This window comes from Daldinia vernicosa, assembly GCF_022497035.1.
Source record: "Daldinia vernicosa strain CBS 139.73 unplaced genomic scaffold F5Y00scaffold_35, whole genome shotgun sequence".
Classification (NCBI taxonomy): Eukaryota; Fungi; Ascomycota; class Sordariomycetes; order Xylariales; family Hypoxylaceae; genus Daldinia; species Daldinia vernicosa.
In genome coordinates, this window is record NW_025953951.1 from 274098 (window position 1) to 293786 (window position 19689).

Below are 19689 nucleotides of genomic sequence, written 5' to 3' on the forward strand. Positions count from 1 at the left end.
GGCGTCAGGTAGTCAGGGTTGCATAACTCATACCTAATATGGCCATGAGAAATGCACAACTGGAACCCCAATGTGAATTAACTCCTCCGATTTCAAAAAGTGGTATATAAAACTATAAGCAATTGCTTTAAACCAGAAAGTAAAGTCCCTCTACATCACTCATTAGATTTTGAAACACAAGAATACATCCAAGACGCCAGGGTGATAGACTCAGATCCTTATCAACCCATCCAGACCTTTCGTTAAACCCCCACATAAGCACGCATCTACCACACTTCATCATCAGCCTTAACCATTTCCATTGTTGGTGTCTTGGGCTGCAACTGCTTCATCCTCTTTCGGTCCGCCTTAGTAACCAACGACGGCGTGATAGGAACCACGGGCGAGAATGGTTGGTATGGTGAGTAGGGCACTGGCGCGCCGGTCCACGGTGTCCTAAGTCCCGAAGGCGATAAAGGGAGAGTTCTTTCGAACGTTGTTTGCTTGGTTGTCTGTGCCGAAGGCGAACTGAGAGAAGGCTCGTAGGCCCGTAGCGGAAGAGTACCACCAGTTCGGATGGCTGAGGGAGCATTGGGTCGCGAGAAGGATCGCTGTTCCGGTCCGGGCGAAGTCGGGAACGTCGCCCCGGGTTTCGGAGATGCTGGAAGAGAAGGGAAGCGATTAACGCCTGGCTTCGGTGATGAAGGCAAACCAACGAGAGGCGCAGTAGACCGTTCTGAAATTGCTGACACCGGGTCGGGTTCGGTGTATTGCGAGTTGCTCCGCAGATGACCTAATCGTTCGTCAATGCTCTGCGTACTCTCCGGAGAGATATCCGGCGGAGTGATAGGCGCTACTGGTCCGTGCTGCCTGCTTGCCCGTGCATATGGGGCCTGGTCTGTCGGAACTGGGGGTGGAGATGCCGGTGCGTAGTGGCGGGGAGGAATTACTCTTAACTCCTCCTCTTCCTGGCGTGGAAAGGTGCCTGACATAGGCGTCATAATCGGAGACGAGATACTGATGCCTTTAACATTCTTCTTTCGAGGCGATTTGAAAGCGGATAGGATAGAAGACGCTCGGGACTGAGGCTTTTCCGCTCCAGACTGTGCAAGATCAAGGCTCGCGGGCTTGTTCTTGCTCCTCTTCAAGATACCCTGCTTTGGGGTCTGCTGTTGGGAGAGCGGTACCGGCAGCTGGTCCAAGGTAACGCCTGCTTCCTTCGCAGCCTCTTGCTCTAGTACAAGCTTGTACATTTCTTCCAGCTGCTGTTGCGCCATCTCGCGATCTGCTGCAACGACTCGCGGATCGACTAAAGGATTTACACCAAGTGTGCTTGTGGAATGAAGTGAGGGTACAATGTAAGGGCTCGTCGGGCTTGTCGGGCTCCTTACACTTATCGGTGTTGGTGGTGTTGGGTAAGAAAAGTTCTTGACAGGCGATTTGGGTGGGTCGAGACCGTACTGAGGCTGGCCGCCAGCTTGCCCAGGTGGTAAAAAAGCGAATTGATATGGGAACTGGCCTTCTAGGTCTTCCTCTCCTGCTGTAAGATGCTCACGGCGTTTCTTTGCCAAGAGAAGTATAATGACAGCGACTACAACGAGCGAAAAGGCATATGATCCGACTATGCCACCAATTTGGGCGGGAAGGTAAGATGTATCTCGAAGGGCTCCAGCCGAGAGGGGAGGGCCGTCCTCGGGCGTTGGAGCTGGATCAAAATAGTTGCTTTGGAGGTCTTGTATTACAGAGGCAGAACAAAAAGGAGCGAACGTCGGGAAAAGAAGAAGCAAGACAAACTGAAGCGAGGACAGCGTGCTATAAAGCCCTAGTTGCATTGTGTGTGACCCAGATCTTCATGAGATATACTATATCCCGACTCCTTAGTCAAACCTCCTGGCGGATCTATCGAAACACATTCTGATGGAAATCCGACAAGGTAAGACGCAAAGTCGGGAGGACAAAGGGTATATAGCGGTTGGTGATGTTCGGCAGTGTGTCGAAGTGGGCCGAAATGTACGATGCTAACAGGAGCAGACAGGCGCTTTGGATGTGAACTGGCCTCTCACTCGTCAGCCCCCCTCCAAGCACTTGGCTCCATGCATAATAGCCCCCAGCGAGAGCGCCCAGTGAGGGTGACAGATTGCCATATTCATATTTGTAGAAGGCAGTGGTTGATCCCGTTCTTCCAATTCTGGTTGGAGGACAACATCATAACGACAGGGGACTTAAGCGCCGACGAGTTAAGCGTCACGGCTGATTGGGTGCGGATTCAAGCAACATCACCCAACCCCACCCTTCAACCCTTCCCCTTGCGCTTCTGCAGGTCACTCTGCCTCTGTTCCCGCCGATTGGCTAGACTAGGCTCATCTGTACCGATAAGTTTGCGAAATTTGAACTCCGACTATGCTACGCACATCAACACGAACGAATAAAATGGCGACCGTATGCCTCAACCTGGTCTTAAAAGATGGTAATAAAAGGTGAGAGCCATCCTCTTTCAATCTCGTCACATATGTGACATTATTAAGTCTTTAAATGGAATCGTCTTTTATCATGATTTCGGTATAGTCCCGTGAAGTGACTGGCATAGATCACAATGAAGCGATGTGCAGCTACAAGGCGGAATTGTTTGGCGAAACATGTTTCTTGGGGTCCTTGATATGATTGGCTGATAGTGAGAAACGGAATTGCCTTCCCCCTGATATTAGTTGGTGATGCGGTTGTTGATGGATGGAGGGCAGCAAGGGAAGAATACAATGTAGCAGCGGGCAGAGCGGGACAACTTCAAATCGGGAACTTGGTCTAAGCTTCTAATCTTATGAAGTGCATTATATGCACCAGCATAACTCATGCATAATTGTATAATTACCTAACATAATACGGTCAGCACACAATCAAGCTAATATCACCTGACTTGGCGATCTGCAGATAATAGGGTCAATCCTTAACTAGAACATTAGCTTCAATTCCCAACCGAAAACAGCCCGTCGCGTCTGCGTCTCTTTAGACGCGTTCGTTCGTATACCCAATATATCCTGGCTAACCTCGACGCAGCCTTAACGTTGATGTGAGCTATGACTTAAGAACACAACACTACGACCTAAGTATATAATCCATATACTAATCAAATGTTTGGCACTTCAAATTTATTATCCTGATGAGCAAGTATCTCCAGCCATGCCGGGTACCGAGGGCAGTGATTTATTCAAATCGCTGAATAAGGCACAGTCCCGTGCTGTTAGCTCCCGCGCACCGACAGTCGCTATATTGGCTGGTCCAGGTAGCGGCAAGACTCATACCCTTACCTCTCGTGTCGTTTGGCTCATCGACCATGTCGGAATCCGACCATGCGATGTCATCGTCGCAACCTTTACCGTCAAGGCCTCTAACGAGATGAGAATGCGCATCGGTCAGGCGCTGGGAAATGGTCGCGAAAAGAAGATTGTACTGGGCACCTTCCACAGTATTGCTCGTAGATATTTAGCTACTTATGGCCAACGTATTGGGCTGGATCCCAAGTTTGGCATTGCAGATGACTCAGACTCGAGGGCCATTATCAAGCGCATCTGCAAGAGGTTCGACGTTCAAATCGATCCTGCTATGGCTCGCGGTTGGATCAGCAAACGCAAAGCCAAAGGAGTCTCCGATGAGCAAGCCGGCAAGACCAAAAAAAGCGATGGTATAGAATCTAAGACCTTAGAGCAATGCTATCAAGAATATCAGGCCTACCTCGAACGGTCGAATATGCTTGATTATGACGATCTTCTTACCCGTTGCGTCGAGCTCCTTCGCAAATGCCCCGATTGCGTCCGTAATATCGAGACAGTCTTGATTGACGAATATCAAGATACGAACGGGGTGCAGTATGATCTAATGAAGCTTTTCGCTCAGAAGAATCGATGTATAACAATAGTTGGCGATCCGGATCAGAGTATCTATGGTTGGCGATCGGCAGAAATAAGAAATCTCCATCGCCTACTTCGTGACTTTCCCGGTACCGATGAGATATCTCTCGAGGAAAATTACAGGTCATCAAGCTCCATTCTCGACGTGTCCTTGAGTGTCATTCAGCAAGATGAAGAAAGATATAAGAAAGCCTTATTACCAATTCATGCCAAAGGTACCCGGCCAGTTCTTCGCATGCTAAATAGTTCTACGGCAGAGGCAGATTGGATTGTCTCGGAAATTAAGCGGATTAAGCTCATGTCTGGGAATATGATAAATTCTAATGACATCGCGATCTTGCTCCGGTCTGCCTCGTTATCCAGGCACATAGAATCTGCTCTGGGTAGAGAAGGCATAGCTTACAAGATGGTCGGTACGTATTATAATAATCCCGTGTGCTCATTCACATTATTCCTCATGCTAATGTCGAGTTTTATAGGAGGTTTCAAGTTCTATGAACGGGCTGAAATTAAAGCTATATTGGATTACTTACGAGTGATCTATCAGCCCGATAACAACGATGCTCTTGCGCGGATTATGAACGTACCAAAGCGAGGCATTGGCGATGTAACAGCCAGGTCACTTCTGGAAGAAGCTGAGCGCAACTCTATGAGCCTTTGGGAGCTACTGCGAAAACATTGTCGAGGTGAGCGAACAGCAAAGACGACCATTAGGAAACAAGCAGAGCAGAAGATCGGCGGTAGCCTTATTAAATTAATTAACAACTTACGAAGTAAGTTGCAGCCGGGCGAAGGAACTCCCGTTAATTTAGTTGAGATTATCAACCAATTACTCAAAGACCTACAATTTGAGAAGCACCTAGAGGAGATGTATGGACCCGAGTATGAGTTGCGATGGGCAAACGTCCAAGAATTTGTGAGTCTCGCTGCAGAGTTCATGAATCAGGATAGGCCAGAAGAAGAAATGCTTCCAGTTCTTGAAGATACCCAGCAGGCGTCAGACGACGACGCACTAGCACGATTCTTAGCGAATGTTTCGCTAGCCTCCGACAAACAGACTGATGATAAAGATAAGGGTGGGAAGCCCCAAGTCACAGTCTCTACAATACATGCTGCAAAAGGCCTAGAGTGGCCTGTTGTCTTCATCCCGGCAGTCTATAAGGGATCTATACCGCATATGCGGTCTGATGACGACAAGGAGGAGCGACGTCTCTTATATGTAGCAATGACCCGAGCCCAGGCTTTACTCTATCTTAGCTGCCCTTTATATTCTTCCAGCGGAAGCAAAGAAGCCCTTCAGGTCTCTCCTTTCATTGAAAATCTCCCCTCCTCGACTTTCCTCAAAAAAGGACCATCTCTTGATCGTCCAATTATGTCGGAAATGGCCAGGATATTAAGAAGGGAACTGCCCTCAGAAAGTGCCATCTACAAGGGCATGCCAATGATGACAGCTATAGAAGACAATCTCTACCCAGTCGATCCGAGCCAGGCGCAGGAACCCTCTAATGCCTCTACAGACGGGCGCGGATACGCCCAGCGTAAACGGCAGAAACTGAATCACCCAAGTGTTCAGATCGCCGAGGAATCAATCGATGGCTGGGCTGCTCCGTATGCGACGACGATGCAAAGGTCTGCTTCATTTACAGTGCCGGCTGCGGCACCGCAACCAGGTTTTACGACGGCTGGGGCTCACTATGCGAGCGTTAGTGAAGCTGAGACAACCAAAGTTTCCGGAAAGGCCCTTCAAGGGCCAGCAACAAAAAGACCCCCAACAAACCGAGCCCCTTCCCAAAGGAGTCTAATAGGTTACGGATACGGTGTGACGAACCATGATAAGTCCAAACAACCCGATAATACCATAACGGCTGTGCCTCATAATTCAAACCAACAGGTGAGGTACCCCCCTGGCCCTTACCAGCTTTCTCGAGGTAGTAGGCAACGTACAGGATCTCAGGTAGCCCCGTCGACCGTGGGACCGCGTCAGATACAACAAAATACCACCGCGGAGCCCAGTCCGCCAATTCATAAGCTAGGCTCCGCGAAATTGTCAAGCAGACCACCCACGAATAACCAAATAATAAAGGAAGAGCCACCGCCAAAGCCAAAACAATATACTTGTTTCTCAAGCTCGCCGACCAAACCACAGCCGGCAGACGAGCCAGAAACCGCCGAGAAGGAGAATGAGGTGCCAGCGGAGGAGCAGACACGTCCCGCAAAGAGCTTTCACGCCACGACAGTCAACTACGGGCCGAGCGTTGGTTGGAGAGGTGGTGGTATTCAGAAACCAGCACCTCTGGGACGAAATGGCATTACCCCTATGGATCGTTTGAAGAAGCCCTTCAAGTTGACCGTCAAGCGACCTAACGTAACGTAGATATAAACATCCTTAGAGTACAGAGGAACAGCCAGCATAGCAAATTAGCAAAAATATTTAACTTTCTCAATATACTAAGGTGACTGGGTATCGCAATGAAGGGCTCCCGTCTAACAGAGATCTTAATATCAAGTCGTGTCTACCAGACATGTAAACCCAGTTATAACAACGTTCTATGCCGATATAAATATACCGCCTGACTCCGTGACCTTCAGATACAACAATTTTATCTCTTCAAGTATACCTGTCTGTCATGCTTTCTCCGGTTTCTAACTATGAGCGACTAAATACCTTCGTACCAAACTTCCATACCTCGTCGACAATGAGGTCAGTGCGGTTCTCTGTCCGCTTCTCGGACAACACTACCAAGTCTGCATCCGCGCCATCGTCAAGACACCCCTTGATACCCTGCAGGCCTAACATAGCGGCCGGCGTCGATGTGACAGCCTTTAGGGCTTGGGGTATGGTTGCACCAGACCAGCTGAGGAAGTTAGAAACACATTCGATCAGTGTTATCGAACTAATAAATTAGTTAGCCATGCCATCATTTATCTGGGGGTATAGAAGTTAGCCCTTACCTTCCAGCAATTCTGTCGGTGCCCTCTAGTATCAATTTATTACCCTTCTTCACGATGTGGCTTGCGCTCTCGCCGTTGGTCCACTGGTAAGCACCATCTGGCAGGCCGACCAGGTGCATGGAGTCGGTGACGAGGATGAACCCGTCGGGATGAGCGTTGAAGGCAATCTTAATTGTTGTGGGATGTAAGTGCTCCCCATCAGCAATGATGCCAAAATAGGGGCGAGGTAAGCTTTCTGCTAAGCCTAGGACGCCGAAGATGCCGGGATTTCGGTGGTGTAGGGGTCGCATAGCGTTGAAAAGATGAGTGATCATTGTCGCGCCAGCAGCAACTGCTGCCGACGCCTGTTCGTATGTGGCTTCTGAGTGTCCGATCGAGTAGATGATGCCCCGTTTTGTGAGTTCGGGAATGAGTTTTGTCATCTGTCCCCGCTCCGGTGCAGCGGTAACCATCTTTATCGGCGTGGGACGGAACGCATCTTCGTGATCAAGGTTCTCTGCTCCATAACATTCCTCCAGATCCGCAAAGGTCTCGGCTTCTCGTATTACATCCACATTGTGAACTCCGTTCTTAGTTGGACTTAAGAACGGGCCTTCGCAATGGGCACCGAGAGATTCTGCTCCATCCTCTGCGACCTGTCGATATCCCGACGGACCAAGATACGGTAGAACTCGCTGGTATAGTTCGCTCCGTTGACTTGTGATTGTAGGTACATATGATGTGACACCCGTTTTGACCATCTGTTTATTCAACTCCTTGACCTTCTTAGCGTATACGGCGGGTTCGAGAAGGGTCGAGAAGTTGAAACCGAAGGCTCCATTGAGCTGGCACTCGATAATACCAGGAGATAGGATACGACCGCGGAGGTTGATAACCTCATCTGGGACGATAAAATCATCGTAAAAAGCAGCCTGGCTTCTAATGATTTTTCCGGTGACGGAATTAACCCATAGGTCTTCATCTAGCAGTTTGTCGCCTTTCAAGATGCGGCAGTTGGTGAATTTGGTAATGCCATTCCGGCCATCCCTTGGTGTCGATTTAGGCGACGAGGGTAGAGAGTGAGGCATGATGAGTGTTGGGAGATAAGCGAAGAAATTGTATATATATCACTTCGATATATTCTGTGTTATGTCTTATCGAGTAGTAGGACTATTGCCCCTCGAGCAAGTATCATTGTCTCCATGAACGAGACAAGCCAGAAGACGGGAAATAGCTCATACATATGTATTTATTTACTCATGATATCACAACGCATATCCGTCTACGCCGAAGGGTTGCCGATGTTGGGTCCGAAAACTCGGCGTGTGGGATACCAACTGGAAGGCCAGAACAGTGTCACTGACAGGGCCGAAGACAGGTGAGGTCCCCTACTTTCACATACACAGTACCTAGACCAGTGGAGCCAGTCGGACGTCAGTCTTGAGGTTGCGACAGTCAAGCCCAGTTTTGTGAATGGACTGATGCCAATTTACAGGCCAATGGTAGGAACATGTGACTAAAGAGACTGGTCAGCAACCTCTAGGCGTTTCTAGGCCGAGGGGTTGGTTGCTAAGAGGGTGTGGCAACCTAATTGACAAGAGATTCTTGTGTGAGATGCTCGATTACACTGTTACCATTTGCGGACGGCCATCGTCTATCGTCGGGTCCTTTGGTTGAGCTTACAACTGTTACAGTAGATCAATCTCTCTGTGACCATCCATTGCAAAGAGGCAAGATACAAGAAAAAAATGGATCGTGGAATTCCTACATAGGATTCCCGTAGTACCTAGTGTAAGGTAACGTTGCGAAGTGGTTGGAAGGTTTCTAACCTAGAGGCGAGAAGCCCCGATAAGATCAATGTCACGGATGAAGAAATTATGTATTTATTGTATATTAGGTACCATATGTACGGATCCGTACAGGTGAGAATAGGTAACAACTACATAAAATTAAAAGCGGAATAGCGCTGTTTCCCCCCAAAAATACATAGCCCTTCCAGCCCTCCCCAGATTTAGTTACATTTGTACAATAGGTACCATGTGTTCCGTACTGTTTATGTGTTTCAAGCAGCTCCAGGGGTTTTATCGAGAATAGGCCCCCAAATCCGCGGCTTATGCATGCTACCGCCTTAATTCTGTATCTCAATTCTATACTACCACCACTGTAAGCTGTCAGTAACACACCACATTCTCATTATGGCGCATCTTATGGGTCTGTAGGCAATCTGCAATCTGTAGTCTACCATCGTCAATTCTTTTCTCTCCCTTTCTTATTCTCGCCAAACCGGCCGTACCGCGCGAGGAGGGCTGCACCACATCGGGTGTTTTGCCCGAGGCTCTACACACGCTCTACACCCCAATTTCACCAACTGGAGATAACCCCGTGCTTATCATCTGTGCTTACATCTTTTTGGATTCAGGGTGTCTTTGACTAGTATAGCATCAAGTTGTAACAATACGACCGCAAAATGACTAAGTCGGAAAGCGAACTCGACCCACTATGGCAGAATCTCGATTGGTACACTCCCTCTTCACTAAGAGCCTCATGGCTAAGCTTCGGCCGGGGCGATCCGGCCGCATGGCTAGAACACTTCGCTAATTCTCTCCTATAGGGCCATTGGTCAGATGTTGATCATGGGATGGGATGGCACAGAAGTAACGCCTCAAATCCGAAATCTCATTGAGAATCACCATTTAGGTTCAATCATATTGACAGCTAAGAATCTCAAATGTACTTTCATCTTTAAGAGCTATAGAGTATTAATTATATAAAGAGGATACTGACTTATATATACTATATAGCTGCTGAACAGACTGCTTCTCTGGTTCAAGAACTTCAGACGATAGCACACCAAGCAGGACACCTTCAACCTTTATTAATTGCTGTTGACCAAGAAAATGGAGGCGTCAATAGTCTATTTGATGAAGACTATATCTGTCAGTTCCCCAGTGCGATGGGCGTCGCTGCTACGGGGAGCACAGAGCTGGCCTACAGCGTAGCAAGAGCTACAGCAACCGAAGTTTCTGCCGTTGGAGTCAATCTTATTCTCGGTCCTGTTTTAGATGTCTTGACTAATGCTCGACACCAACCCCTCGGCGTTCGAGCTACTGGTGACGATCCTCAAGAGGCATCTCAGTTTTGCATTGCTGCCATCAACGGGTTTAAGGATGCTGGTGTAGCTACCTGCGGAAAGCATTTCCCGTCCTACGGGAATATTGATTTCCTCGGTTCTAGCTTAGACATGCCTATCATCACTCAAACACTGGAGGAACTTAACCTCAGTGCTCTTATACCGTTCCGGAATGCCATAAGTGCTGGACGTCTAGACGCCATGTTTGTCGGTGGATGCGGAATTCAGAGTGCTGGAATGAATGTCATGCATGCTTGCCTATCAGACCAGGTTGTGGACGACCTCCTGAGAAACGAACTGGGATTCAAAGGCGTCGCCATCTCAGAATGCCTCGAAATGCAGTCGCTTATACAAGAGTACGGAGTAAAAGGGGGTACTGTAATGGCCGTCGAGGCGGGCAATGATCTAGTGCTTTTATGTAGGGCACACGACGTACAACTAGAGGCCATTTCGGGGCTAAAATTAGGCGTTGAGAACGGTATTATATCGAAAGACCGGATCTATACTTCCCTCAAGCGAGTGTTGCGGATGAAGAGTGTATGCACGTCCTGGCAGAAGGCACTAAATCCTCCCGGATTATCGTTACTGTCTAAGATACATCCTACACATCTTGCACTCTCTCGAAAGGCGTACGATCAATCAATCGCAGTCGTCCGGGACAAGGACAATCTACTTCCCCTTTCACAGAGCTTACTCCAGGAGGAAGAACTTTTACTCCTGACGCCATTAGTTAAGCCCCTACCAGCTTCGGCAGCTACTAAAAATATGTTGGAAAAGGGTAACAAAGCTCCCTCCCTGCACGAGAAATGGATTCACCAGGAACGTGGAGCAATCATGAGCGGAGAAGGTGTCTTTCGAGAGTTGGGCAGATCAATAGCTCGTATACGCAATGGCAAACTTCTTCACACATCATATACGGCAAATGGACTCAGGCCAGGTTAGAGGAATCTTCGTCTCGACGTTGGTACTAAGCTAATAAATCCACAGTGCACGAGAATCTGATTAACAGAGCATCGGCGATAATTATAGTTACGGCTGATGCTAACCGGAATATGTATCAAACTGGATTCACAAAGCATGTAGCAATGATGTGCCATATGCTTCGTGGGACCGGCCAAAAGAAGTCGCTCATAGTGGTTGCAGTCAGTTCTCCATATGATTTCGCAATGGACAAATCCATCGGGACGTACGTCTGCACTTTTGATTTTACAGAAACGGCCATGGCTTCCCTCGTTCGCGCCTTGTACGGAGAGATAACTCCTCAGGGGTCGATGCCGGGAACTATGAGGAAGAGTAAGAAAGTCTCCAAGACAAGACAACAATGGCTTGTTGAGAATTACGACCGCGAGCGGGATGCTGCTGCCCTGGAGGAGCTGCTAAGAACTCTGGCTCGCTCTAGTACACCGAGTCTTCCGTATCTCACGGCAGGAGCTCATTCGTTCGAATTGTCTAACTCGCACATTGAAGAGGCACACTTTGTCGTGCGGAACAGCAGCACAAAAACATTGTACGGTTTCGTGGCTACGTATTACGTGAAAGGGGTTGGTGCTATTGGCGCTCTCTTTGTCGATCCGGCGAAACGAAATGTATCGATTGGCAGGTCACTACACCGTCGTGCGTTGCGAGCGTTACTTCAGAAGCCAGGTGTCAAGACACTCCAACTTGGGCTTACATTCCCGGGAGTGTTTCCAGGAGTACCTGTCGATGAAAGCGGGAGTAACAAGAGCTGGTTTAACAACGTCGGTTGGGATACACAGTTCCCGAAACGACTGACGAACATGGCCATCGAAGACCTCGGAGCTTGGACGGCACCGGAAGGCCTTCTACAAAGCATCCAGCGAGCGAGTCTTAGCTTTGACTTAATCCACGGACTCGATAACGCCGAGTCGGTGTTAAACCATGTAGCGACACACGCAGGACCCGAGGTCGTGGAGCTTTATCGATTTGCACTACATGAAACGAATACAAGCGGAGTAGTCCGAGCCAAGAACTCGATGGATAACCTGTTAGGGACGGTCATCATCTGCACAGCAGGAAGTCGCCTGTCGACATATATCCCTCCACTTCACTCGGCTAGCGGTGAAGATATTGGTGGTATTATCGCCCCAATAGTGCCTTCTACAGCCCAGTCAAGGTTAATCCTGCAAGGGCTAGTATTCATGGGCGTAAGACAGAATAAGGCGCACAAGTCTGCAAAGAGTGTTCTCAGTTGGGTAAGCAATTTTGAATCTTGTATTAGGTATGACCATTACAGCTAAAATGTCTAGGTTCTTGACGAAGCATACGAGCCACTTGCGGCCATGGGCTTTGAAGTCCAACAGACGTTCGATGAGATTACAAATTCGCCAGAAAACGTGAGTATCCATCCCGCTTGAATCCTAAACTACACTTGCTGATCTGGAGGATTTTATACAGTGGTCCGACTTAAGTTGAACTATTACTCTTTCGGAACCGGTGTATAAGGCTACCGATTAAATAAACGAATAACCCTTCACCGAATCTAACTAACACTCGTGGTACCCCTGTCCACCTATGTAGGGAAGCAGAAGTAGGTGGGGATCCGGTGTGTGTAATGCGCTTTGTTCTAATAAGAGCTGCGAAACATGCTTCTCTCCTGTGATTTTATATTCAAGGCGAGCGAGCCGGAGTTTGGGGGCCTACGGAGTACCTTTTATCCAATCACGAATTGTTCCTTGAAGCTTTTTTGAATCTTAAAACACATTTGATCGATTGAATTTGAGCCCCCGTCTCCGTTGCGGCCGTCCCTGTTTAAAAATAGAACCGCGGCGTAACTATGTACATACAGATACAGACACCGCCCTCCGGATTTCCCCCCCCCCCCCCAATTGAGCTTTGATCTTCACGACGAATAGACGAGAAACGATAACAAGACTGATAACAAAGTCTTTGCACTACAACGCGATCTAGCTCCAATATGTAAGAACGGACGAACATGCAAGAAAAAGCACCGAGGGTTTGGATTGGAGGCGACTAATTAATGACAGATGATAAAGTCTTTCGGCAATGTGATGATATATCTCCCCAGAAGCCAGGGGGGGGGCCAATCTTGTCACCCCACCCAAATATTCTTTTTAACTCGTTCCAGAAGGTAGAATCCATATCTGCAGAATCTATGTCCGTGACGCTCCACTCTCCAAGACTGAGGAGAAACACCGATAACCCTTTAACGGTCTAGCACGTTTACCTACCTAGCACTATTCCATTCCCAATATTAGAGATCCCGAAAACCCCTATCGAGCCCCATTTAAGTATCATCCGGTCTATTACCCCAGAGCTTTGCCCAGTACAGTACTACACCAAGGGCACCAGGCACCAAGCACCAAGCACCAAGCACCAAACCGCTCGCTGTAGCGTAGGCATCGTGCTTACGCTTGTGCTTGTACCTGGACTATAACCTGTTATACCTAGCGGGATAGCTTTTACTTGAGGTTCGGGTCCGTAGTCCCATCGGTTCTTGAACCTGGTCGTGAACAGACCAGCCACCTCCACCCCCTTGGTTCTTGGCTCAAGGCTATCATCTAATTGAATGTTTCGCGCCTCCACCTCCGCTGCGCTCTCTCCGTGGTAGATCACAAGTACTACACTTATTCTAACGTCCTAACATCCTAACATCCCAACTCCAGCATCTGTCAGGTCGCTAATAACTTTACACCTCGACATTGCGACCACTCCACTTGCTCCGGCGACGGTGAATGTTAATCCTCGCGTCCTCCTACTTTTTGACTTTTTAACACCGTCCGATTCCGTAACCAGGTCTACGTCAGCCTCAGCATAAGCACGAGCGTAAGCACAACCTCCGGCCGCAAAGGGTATTAGCCCTTTACGATGCGATGGCAACTTTCAACTCCATGCCGGCGCTGCAGTCAGGCGCCAGTCCAGGAGACGCCGCCATGGGATTAAATGCTATGTCAGGGTCCGGCCTAGGCATCGAGCCTTTCGAACCTGATCTCAACTTTGATGAGTCGATGCTGTAAGTCAAACCTGGTGATACATCTCACCTCTGCCATGATGATATGTCCGTGTGGGTGATGGTCCTTGTAAATTCGGGATATAAGTAGCTCGTGTAAGTAGCAATGCTAAGATCCAAGTAGCGAAAACGTCAATGGTAATTTACCTCCTTTACCTTTTACTCCCTCTTATGACTTCGAAACCTTTTCCACAACGTTCGAAGACCCCTTCAACTACTCGAAACCATACGAGGCCGCGCCGCATACCGAAGACTTCCACGATGAAGGGTCATCTCCGCAGCAGCCGGATGACAAGCTCCTTAGCTTCTCCGCGACGGCCGCGAAAGCTACGCCCCTAGATGATGCGTTAGGCGCATATTCCGAAGTGTCCATGTCGGCGGAGCTATATGGCATGTTCTTCGTTGCCGAAGATGTGTTCGGCGGCGACTCGAGCGGTCGGCCTCTAGAGCTGACGTGTTACCGACGGAACTTATGGCAGTGTTCGGGACAAATAACCATGCCGCGCCACTGCACGCAGGTCGTAAATGAGCAAGGCCGTGCTATACCTATTATAGAATTCTTCGCTTCGATATCCGCCAAGGAGAGCATCGAGGGCAAGTCCACCGAGATTATTTCTATCCCGTGGAAAAGCAGCAATCCAGCGTTGGGCGAAGGGCAAGAAACCAAAGTGGCCAGCGCTCCGCCCAAAATTGCTCTCGACCTGACCGGCGGCCAGGAAGTCGACGGTCACCGGGTCAGCATACCGGTCTCCTGGAAGCGCTTACAATTCAAGAGCGCAACGGCAAACAACGGCCGACGAAAAGGATTACAGCAGCATTACGTAGTGCAGATCAGTCTCTTGGGAAAGATGAAGACAGGTGGAGAGCTTATGAAAATTGCAGAAATCCAAAGCGGCCCGGTCATTGTGCGAGGGCGCAGTCCGCGAAATTTTGATAGTAGAAAGGACGTACCTCTCACCGGCGACAAAAAGGCTCCTCCTAGTAATGGAGATCGAGCCCGAACTCATAGCGATGCAAGTACGGCATCGAACTTAAAGATAGAGCGGACGGATTCCGCACACGGATTACCTAACTATTCGTCGTCATCTCTGGGTAATACGACGCCTACACCGTCCTGGGGGACCCCTTCAACGCCTGCATACGGTGGACAAGCAAATTCCCAGTCACATCCAGCCAAGAAGATAGCACTCTCTCCAAACATAAACCGGCCTCCCGTTCCGTCTTGGGGCAAGGAATTGGGTAAGATGCATGCGCTAGGTAGCCATACGAAAAACAACCCACCGGCCCCATCTGTACCGATCAATCTATCTCTGTCCGAGGACGAACGAAGCCCAAATAATCGTTCTACCTCGGACTCACTCACCAGCCCGAAGCTACACCGGACGTCTACAAGCCATGGCGCCGCCGGTAGCCCGATAGAAGAGGAAGAAGAATTATACGAATATTTCCCACTAAGCGTAGATGATTGGTAAATACCATAGCCCAACTACGTTCCCCTTTTTCACCAACAAGCGGCGCTAACAGTTTTATATAGGACACCGCTAGTGGACACCGTATACCGGCCTCATATAGTTCACCATATCGCAGTGCCACAAGAAATCAAGGCGCAGCAGATCAGGAATAAGTCCAAGAGATATTTCTCGGCAGAATAACCAAAAGAATATTTGCTCCCTCTTTGAGCAAGAATGTAGACGGATAACTAAAATATTTATTCAGTGAACAATAGTTTGGAGTGAGTGACGGCATTCTAATCGGGGTAACCAAGCGAAGCGCTCTGACGATTACGGCATGACGCATCTGGGCGTTTTTTGTTTTGAGGGATTACCTTATCTGTACTATGAGCGTATATTCGTTCCAAAATACCATGCTTTCAATACGTGTATATAGTGTAGCGGGGACTATCGGAGTCATCGTGTTTTATTTACTGCCCTCTTTGGCTCTCTAAGGGATACCAGCCGAGCATACAACATCAGCTTCAACAATATACCCATTTGATGATATATTCATCATACGCTTACCTCGTTCGTAGGCTCGTGTGGGTATTTATAAGATAAAGAGATATCAGTTGCTATACCTAATTGGTCTAGACTATACTAGAGGAATAAAGATTTAGTTCTTGAGTATTTTATAGAAAGCTCTTTTTGGAATATCTACACCCGTTATGACTTATTGTTTGGATACACTACTAAGTTTTTAACCACATATCATATCAACTAATATATGTCTGGTCAATACACATCATGATTCGTTTGCGGGCGATGACATCTTCCAATTATGCTATGTAGCCGTAAACGCCTTCTAGTATACCCGCCTCAAAACTCATTTGCTTATTTACTCAATCGTTCGCTTGACCGACCCAAACACCACATGCCCTCCCAGTGATGGCTAGGCAGTCCAATCACTCTGTGCTCACCCCTCTCGTTTCTTCCACGGGTAGAATGCATGGACAGGGGTTTTCGGAGAAAACAGGACATGAAAATAAAAACATATAGATGCAATATTTACAGTATAGATGGCTTTCGTATTATCGTTGGGGTTTCCAACTATTACGCCTCGACGGCCGTGGCGCACGCAAGTGCAACTGCGGCGCCAATGATGGAACTCTCAACTGTCGGAACCAGGTCCACGGACCCGGCGTGCTTGCTGTGCGAGACTAGATCGTCTATGTACCGTTGGCATGTGGCGCGGTACTGAGGGTAGTGCTCGATGACGGAGCCGTTGAAGGCCACTTTTGTGCTGACCTCGACCTCCTTCAACTCCTCATCGACGGAAGGCGACGGTAGGGCTACAGCGCTATCGTTCGAGGGTGTAAGTTTAGGAGATGCCGCGGCGAGTTCGGCTTCCGTCTCGTGTCGTAGCTCCCAGAGAGAGAACACGGATGCAGCTAGGAGGGCGGCGGATCGTCGTGATATATATGTTGCGAGGGTGCGGATTGCGGTTATGTCGGAGAGGGTAGGTGATATGGTCGAGGGATGATGTGTTATGAATTGTGATATGGCCTTTTCAAGAGTGGGTGACGTATCCCTAAGTGTATGTGTTAGTTTGGCTTCACATATTAACCAGGTCTGTCACGTGGGACGTACTCTTCGATCTTTGACAGTAATTCTGTGTCCAGCGAGTACGGCTTCTCTAGAGATGGTGGTAACTGGCCACCTAGTAGCCCGACGGTCTCGACGGCTTCGACTATGGCGAGTCGACAGATCTCTCCAAGGTAGTAGCCGCTGAGCAAGTGCTCGAGTGGCTGAAATTCGGGTCGCGGGTGGGCAGCGCTCAGGAGTTTGTCCCACCGTGTTAAGGGTAGGATATCCTTCCCGAACATTCCTAGTTCCGTGTTCACGATAACGTGGCTTGCCGACTCGAACCAACTGTCTGGGCGTTTGCCGTATTTAGACCGGCTGAACGCCGACACGGGCAGGTGGACTGCGATGTTAGTGCCGGTTCCTAGGATCAAGCCGAACCGCGTCGAGGAGTAGACGTAGGCCTGAGATAACAACGTTGCTGTGCTGTCATTTACGATCGCTTCGAGTTGAACATTAAGGCCTTGCTTCTTGCAGGCGAATTTGATGATTTCGCCCAAGTCCTGGCCGAGCAGGCCACTAGTAGCCAAGAAACCCTTACCCATGCCAAGCAGAAGGCCACCACCCATTGATACTTGTCTTATAGCGAATTGTTAGCATTAGTATATAACGAGACCGAGAAAGGTATACGTACTCTACAGGGAAGCTCCAGGCGAGGCCCATTGGTATTATGTCCTGATCGCGTGAGATGTCTTTTTGGATGACCTCGTAGATCCGAGCTGCCATCCAGTCGAAGAAACTCATCCCCTCGAGCTTCTTAACTTCTGGTGTAATCTTGAAGCTAACCATCCGAATAATCTCGCTCTCCCTCCCAGTTGTTTCACGGCCCCTTAGTTCCACCAGCGCAACCCTTAGCGTTGAACCTCCGACATCGAGAGCAAGATATTGGCCTCGTTCTTTTCCAGTCGGGAGCAGGTGGTTGAACGACGGAAGCATGCATTCCGCATGAGTATGCAACCGCTCCCGAAACTGACGCTTGAGGTTTGACGAATACCTGCTCAGTCCGTCCCCATCAATAGGACCTAAAAAGAGCTTCTCCGCCTCCTCTAAGAATTGCTCGAGAGTCCTCGACGGGTATATCTTTCCGTCGACATTGTGTTCCTTCAAAGCCCTTGGGCTGATCCAAAACGCAAGGAGGGCCTGTAAGAAGGACCTCCCGCGCAGAAACGACTTCAGAGCCGCTAATAGCGATTTTTTCAACGTAGTCATTGCAGAAGTGAGTGGCTGCATGACAACGTACGGGTTTGCGGATCTAGTAGGGGATAAATATAAGTCATGAAGGTAACATGGGCAGACGCGGTGAAGAGAAAAAAAAAAAAAAAGGCAGCTGATATCCAAAGACGAGATGTCGGTCTCGCCTTCAAACAGCATTCGTCATGTTCCAGTAGAAACTGGCAATTAGAGACAAGAGAGTGAAATGTTTCCTTAGGGCCGCGTCAGAGCTCGTATAGGCGGGAAAAGGGCTAGAGCGGCAGAAATGAAACCTGCCGGTCAAATTCGAAGTTGACGAGGTGACCCCGTTGGTTGGATCTACTAATGTACGATCCCAGGAGAAAGTAAAGAATAAAGAGCCAAGAGGCCGGGTTTGAGAGTACGGGGGGGTTACAGCACGAACGAACGGGTACAATAGTAGCGAATGGCAGCTAAACCTTAACAGAGGCTGATACGAGGAAACAATGGTTACGCTCGAGACGGGAGTATGTAGTATGTCGAGATAGACACATGAAGTGAGCTAAGAGGGGCTCAACCTTAAAACACACACATACACCCACCCCTGATTGAACGTAGCTCTAGGTATGCCTGTAAAGAAAGTCCCAGGGTCCTGCTACCACCCAAAACGAAAGGGAAGAATGATACAACAACAACAAGAACAACATAAACATGGACAATAGCTAAGGACGATAATACACTAGTAGCAGTAGACGCCCCGGCGATATGGGATAGGGCGGAACGGGATGCTAAGAAAGTGGACCGCAGGTAGATCCAGCGCCACTGTGTCCTAGACTGGGCAGGTGACTTTGAGGTGCTGGTGTGATATTTGGGGACCTATCTTGGTGATATTGCGGGTTACTTCCTTGGTGGTACTCACGTAGCAGCTATAATACACTACTAGTCGAAGCAACGAGCGCGCACGCACATAACATACTACATACATACCATACTAAGTAGTACATAGATATATAGGAATGGCTGGTGCTGGTGCTGGGCTGGGCTGGGCTGGTGTGGGTTTTCCCGTGATAGGTAACAACGAACAACGAACAACGATAATAAGAGAATAAGTAGGTAGGTAGGATGCTTCAGCGCAAAACGGAATATGACTAGGGTCTAGGCTCGAACAGCGCAACCAATGGGCTGACGAGATCAGGAAAGACAGGAAGGAGACGATACAGAGGAAGAGGAGGAGGAACCATAACGGCACACATTGTCTCACCTTGGTGGTGGTGGTGGTGGTTGTGCATATCTGCCATTCTGGGTTAATGTTTCTAGATGTAACGTTGTAGGCTCTAGAATTCTGTTGTGAACTTTTCCTAACCTTCCAGGTCCAAGTTCCCAATTAGTGAATTAGTGAATTAGTGATCCATATTTAAAAGGAGCAAGGATCGCTCTCTCCCATGCACGAGCCACATGGCGCTTTGCATGACAGCATGATACCGAGCCGTCCTTAGTAAAGACGACTTACAC

The 19689-nt window shown here is 48.7% G+C and overlaps 5 protein-coding genes across 5 annotated transcripts; 2 read left to right on the top strand and 3 right to left on the bottom strand.

Moving 5' to 3' along the window:
* Position 1: 1 nt before the first annotated feature.
* On the bottom strand, positions 2-1903 carry F5Y00DRAFT_121503 (uncharacterized protein). Its single transcript, XM_048004053.1, has one exon. The coding sequence runs from the start codon at positions 1809-1811 to the stop codon at positions 267-269; it is 1545 nt and encodes a 514-aa protein (XP_047863277.1). The 5' UTR covers positions 1812-1903; the 3' UTR covers positions 2-266.
* Positions 1904-2956: 1053 nt separating this feature from the next.
* F5Y00DRAFT_121515 (P-loop containing nucleoside triphosphate hydrolase protein) lies at positions 2957-6419 on the top strand. Its single transcript, XM_048004054.1, has 2 exons — positions 2957-4294; positions 4361-6419. Exons 1-2 carry the CDS (start codon positions 3154-3156, stop codon positions 6253-6255), a joined length of 3036 nt encoding a protein of 1011 aa, XP_047863278.1. The 5' UTR covers positions 2957-3153; the 3' UTR covers positions 6256-6419.
* On the bottom strand, positions 6136-8121 carry F5Y00DRAFT_121547 (carbohydrate esterase family 9 protein). The gene is made up of 2 exons (XM_048004055.1): positions 6834-8121; positions 6136-6775 (listed from the first exon to the last, which is right to left on the bottom strand). Exons 1-2 carry the CDS (start codon positions 7898-7900, stop codon positions 6529-6531), a joined length of 1314 nt encoding a protein of 437 aa, XP_047863279.1. The 5' UTR covers positions 7901-8121; the 3' UTR covers positions 6136-6528.
* Positions 8122-8849: 728 nt separating this feature from the next.
* On the top strand, positions 8850-15582 carry F5Y00DRAFT_254068 (uncharacterized protein; the record flags this gene model as incomplete). Its single annotated transcript, XM_048010127.1, has 9 exons — positions 8850-8858; positions 9289-9329; positions 9424-9542; positions 9614-10879; positions 10930-12155; positions 12210-12296; positions 13728-13933; positions 14055-15398; positions 15465-15582. The coding sequence occupies 9 exons, from the start codon at positions 8850-8852 to the stop codon at positions 15580-15582; spliced, it is 4416 nt and encodes a 1471-aa protein (XP_047863280.1).
* Positions 15583-16476: 894 nt separating this feature from the next.
* F5Y00DRAFT_263714 (hexokinase) lies at positions 16477-18237 on the bottom strand (the record flags this gene model as incomplete). Its single annotated transcript, XM_048011551.1, has 3 exons — positions 16477-16954; positions 17014-17586; positions 17642-18237. 3 exons carry the CDS (start codon positions 18235-18237, stop codon positions 16477-16479), a joined length of 1647 nt encoding a protein of 548 aa, XP_047863281.1.
* Between the last annotated feature and the right edge of the window lie 1452 nt (positions 18238-19689).